Source organism: Bidens hawaiensis, unplaced genomic scaffold (assembly GCF_021521415.1).
Source record: "Bidens hawaiensis isolate Kalapana, Puna unplaced genomic scaffold, B.hawaiensis_p1.1 tig00029860_1, whole genome shotgun sequence".
Taxonomy (NCBI): domain Eukaryota; kingdom Viridiplantae; phylum Streptophyta; class Magnoliopsida; order Asterales; family Asteraceae; genus Bidens; species Bidens hawaiensis.
Genome location: NW_027494948.1, coordinates 71,243 through 76,190, shown reverse-complemented (window position 1 = coordinate 76,190; position 4,948 = coordinate 71,243). Strand labels below are relative to the sequence as shown.

The 4,948-nt window shown below is 38.3% G+C and overlaps 1 protein-coding gene across 1 annotated transcript; it reads right to left on the bottom strand.

The window, feature by feature from the left end:
* Positions 1-474: 474 nt before the first annotated feature.
* On the bottom strand, positions 475-2,119 carry LOC143579490 (cytochrome P450 93A3-like). The gene is made up of 2 exons (XM_077062782.1): positions 1,267-2,119; positions 475-1,183 (listed from the first exon to the last, which is right to left on the bottom strand). The coding sequence occupies exons 1-2, from the start codon at positions 1,840-1,842 to the stop codon at positions 557-559; spliced, it is 1,203 nt and encodes a 400-aa protein (XP_076918897.1). The 5' UTR covers positions 1,843-2,119; the 3' UTR covers positions 475-556.
* Positions 2,120-4,948: the final 2,829 nt, after the last annotated feature.

The window sequence follows — 4,948 nt, the reverse complement described above, 5'->3', positions numbered from 1 at the left end:
TGATAATGAAACTTTTGCCACAAAATTTTTACCAAAACCAATCGAACCGATATCGACTAACTTTCAGCTGCGTTTTCCCTGCGACGCACGGTAGCTTTCGAACAAGCATTTAATCTGCTTCGCTGAAACACACTGATTAAAATACTTGTTTTAATGAAACCATATAGCACGAGGAGACAATGCATAAAGAGAAGAGATTCAGATTTTGACAAAAGTTATAGACCTCTAGTTAGGTTCACATCACTTTTGTATCATTATAGACCTCTAGTTAGGTTCACATCATTGTATACCGTATGTGTAAATATAGATTTGTTAATTAAATGAGTGAGGTTCACATCATTGTATACCGTATGTGTAAATATAGATTTGTTAATTAAATGAGTGAGTTATGATCCTATACAACTTTTTTTTTTAAATTAGATTGATTAATTAGAATTAATGAAATATTATATTTTGTGACACCGGTGTTATTAAGTATTACAACGAGACTCCAAAGTGGAGGTTAGACAATGTCTTAGCACAAATATACTCGAGCAATGACATATTACACGATATATTACACGGACAACGGAATGGGATCAAGTCGTGCAACCGGAACACAAACTAAAGGATTAGCTCTAGGAAGTGTGACCCCAATGCCTTCTTCCATATCAACGGTAGCTAGATTACCATTTTCCCCTGCCTTCCACTCAAAACACTGAATCATCGCACCAAGTGTCACATGTACCATCAGCAATCCTAATGAAGTCCGAGGACACATCCTTCTTCCACTCCCAAATGATAATAAATGGAAGTGTTGTCCTCTCACATCCAACCGCTTTCCATCAAATCTTTCGGACCGGAATTCAAGTGGGGCATCCCAGTGAGTGGGGTCTCGGCCCAGGCTCCAAACGTTGACCAAAGTTGTCGTGTTTGCTGGAATATGATATCCTCCCACGGTACAATCTTGTGTTGATGATCTAGGAATCAGTGGGACCGTAGGGTGCAAGCGTAGTGACTCCTTAAGAATTGCTTGTAGGTACGGAAGGTTTGGTATATCCGATTCTTGTATTATCCGATTTTTTCTGATGACTTGATCGATTTCTTCAACTGCTTTTTTCATTATGTTTGGATGGTTTATGAGTTCTGCTAAAGCCCATTCTATGGTTAAAGCAGAACTGTCTGTTCCGGCAATTAATATCTCCTGGAAGGATATCCAGACATGTTAGTAGATGCATTATTTGAAATGTAAATAAATTTTAAATATGGTATGGTGATGTTAATTACTAGAATGAGAACTTTAATGTTCTCATGGGTTAACTTTGTCTCCATGCTCTCATCTGCTAATATACGGAGTAAAATGGTGAGCAAGTCCTTGGCTTCTCTTCTCTCTTGCTTTATTGTCACTTCATGGTCCGAAATGATTGTTTCCATCAACGCGTCAAATCTTCTCCAAATGTCCTTTGATTTTTTAACAAATCTCTGCAGGTCTAGATTCTTACAGAACCATATATGATCTGAACGGTTAAATGCACCAACAATCTCCGCTGTCTCGGTAATTATCTTGGTTATGTCCCGCGATCCATCCTCGTCCTCTGGACACCTCTTGTTCATAAACAATCTGGATATCACATTGCTTGTCAACTTCATAAGCTCTCCTTCTAGTTCCACAAATTTTCCGTTTATAGCCTTTTGTGATACGTATTTTATAAAACAGTTAAGTTCGTCACGCCTTACTGGATAGAGATGATCCAGTGTTGAACTGTTGAGGAGGTCTGACGTGATGATCTTCTTCATGAACTTCCAGTAAGATCCATAAGGAGCAAAGACAAAGTCTTTATCCCCGTATGCAAAGTAATTCATGATTGAGTTATGCGGCCGGTCCGAAAAGGCATTATCATGTGTTTTAAAGATGTCTTTTGTTGTTTCTGGTGTAGAAATAACAATACAAGGTGTTGAGCCTAGAAAGAGTCAAAATACTGGCCCATGTCTCTTAGAAAGCTTGTATAAACCTTGATGAATGATTGGAGTAAGGAGGTGTAGATGCCCAATAACGGGAAGGCAAAAGGGGGTCGGAGGAAGACGAGATTTAAAACGAAAAGATTTGTATAAGTTTGATACCAAAATAGACAAGACCAGGAACATAAGTTTGATACCAAAGTAGACGAGACCAGGAGTTCTGGATGGAATCGGGTATAAACCGATCAAAATATGAGCTTAGGGGTCACCCTAACTCAGATCGGGATCGAACGGGACGAAAAACGGTGAAAAACGATGGAAAACGACTGAGATCTCGCTTTTCCGGCGATGACGGCGCCAGAAAACGTGTACGAGGTTAAAGGGAATGTCAGAGAATCTCTGACATTCTCTGACCTAACCCTAATTTGTTAACGGAGAAATAACGAATTAGTGGTAATTCGTTATGCCCATTCGTTAAGGAGAAATAACGAATTAGTAGTAGTTCGTTATGCCCATTCGTTAAGGAAGAATAACGAATTAACAGCAATTCGTTATGCCCATTCGTTAAGAAGAAGTAACGAATTAGCAGCGGCTCATTATGATCATTCGTTAAGGCCAATTCGTTATAAAGGCCAGTTTGTAATAAAGGTCAGTTCATTATGAGAGTCCATTCGTTATGAGCCTCATTCGTTAAAGAGCAGAATAACGAATTAAACTTTGAAAGAATGACAGAAAGGTCCCTGGACTTATAATAAAATGAATTAATTACAAAGAAGCCCTCGAACCTTTTGAGTTAGCAAATAAAATAATAAATTAGAAATCTAATGAAAAATGTGTTAAGACAGTTAATGGAAATAAAATTTTTCCAAGCTAACCTGGGAGCTCGACCCCAGCCAGGGTTTCTGCCCCTTGGACCCTACTAGGGGCTGCCGCCCCTAGAACTCCGCTGCCAGGGGCGCTGCCCCGGACCCCGTTCGTTGAGGGTTATAATTAGACCAGAAACGCGATATGGGTAGTGATAGTTAATTGATACGTGTAATTGTTATACAATTAGTCGCACCACATCTAAAGAAAGGAATAACCGTTAACGGTGAACGTAACTACATTCAGGTGAGTTTCTAGCCCCATTTCCTTGTTATGTTTTCGAGGCTGTGTGCATACTAAATGTGAATGTTAATACACTTACTTTAAATGGTAAGTGTATGCTATGATAATTGATGTGATCATATGTATGAATATTATGAATGTATGCTTGCCGGTACGTGAACGATCTTCGGATATTGCACGTATCGCTAGGAAAGGTTGTCTTATATAAGATGCAAGAATGATAAATGAGTAAGAATATGTATGAAGAAGCATAGGAATGGTTGATTAGATAGAGAAGGAATGGACCAGACCCTAATAATATCTGAGATAGGGAAGGAAGGAACCAGACCCTAATAATATCTGAGATAGAGAAGGAAGGAACCAGACCCTAATAATATCTGAGATATAGAAGGAAGGAACCAGACCCTAATAATATCTAAGATAGAGAAGGAATGGACCAGACCCTAATAATATCTGAGATAGAGAAGGAATTGACCAGACCCTAAAAATATCTGAGATGGTAAAGATAGTTATGTATGTAATATGAATGTATGATAGTATGAAAGACAGAAAGAAAGTATGTATGCACGAATGAAAGAAAGATAACAGGCTAAGTATGTAATATGTATCTACGGATACGTATATATAAATATATGAATGTATTGTATGTTGCCTGATTAACTAGAACTCACTCAGCGTAGCTGACTTTTAGTATGCACGCAGGTGAGTAGCATGAGACAACTAGCTTAAAGAGGGACACATGGCAAGATGAATAAAGAAGCTGACATCCGAAGACTCAGTTGTTTATGGTTGAATCAAAAAGGCATGCTTTATATTATTTAAAATTGAGACTTATGTAATAAATGGTTGACTTTAATATTATTCCTCGAAAATTTTAATTCACTCTGATATTTAGAACTGTGTTAGTGAGTAAATCTATCGCCAATGTAGGGCAATGGAAACGAGGCCTGACATTAGATTCGGTTTGTTTCTAGTGTTCGGGAACCATTGAATGTTTACGCTAGATTGGTTCGGTTGGTTTTTGCGAACCATGATATTGACCGAAAGGAGGGAATAGTTGTTTCGGGTTGTTTCTAGGATTCATTTTTGTTTGTTTTTTTGTGAAGAAAATGGTGTATGTTTTGTATGAAATGGAGATGAAGTTGGAGGAGAAGAGGTATATGCATATATATATATATATATATATATATATATAGTTTTATTTTTTTTTAATTTGAGACCGTTTGACAACGGTCAAATCATAAATAATAATTAAAAAGTGGCGACAAAAACTCATCCCCCCTATTATCGCTGTGGGTGGGGGGGTGTAAATTGTAAGTTCCCTGGACGGATCACACGAGATATCCCGATATACACAGGTGCGGAATCCCTGTGTAGATCGTTACGGACGTAGAACACAAACACACGAACACACGAATACGATACGAACAAACACACGTTATATTAATAACTCAACACGTGATATAATCACAGTTACAGACTCTCGACCTCACGTCACTTGACTCACACGAACAACTTCAACCGACTTACACCAACTACTTTTTCTTAGCCGTAACCTATATAAATACACGACAACTTCGCCTCAGGCGAAGTTGTCCATAACTTCGCTTGGTTTACAAGTTCGCCTAAGCGAACTTGTCAACAACTTCGCTTTAAACAAACAAATACATAAACAATATTACAGACTCGATTACAGACACTAGACATATGAACTACTGACATTTATGCACCAACAGACTCCCCCTTGGCAGTAGCTTCATATCTTGATCTTTCAGCTCTTGTCTCGTAATCGTGTAACTTCAAGCGTGCACTCCTTCTCTAACGCACACCGACACAACCCTTTGATATTTCCTTGCTTCATCCTTCCAAGCAGGAATATAAAAGATCTTTTTCTCGTTAAGCA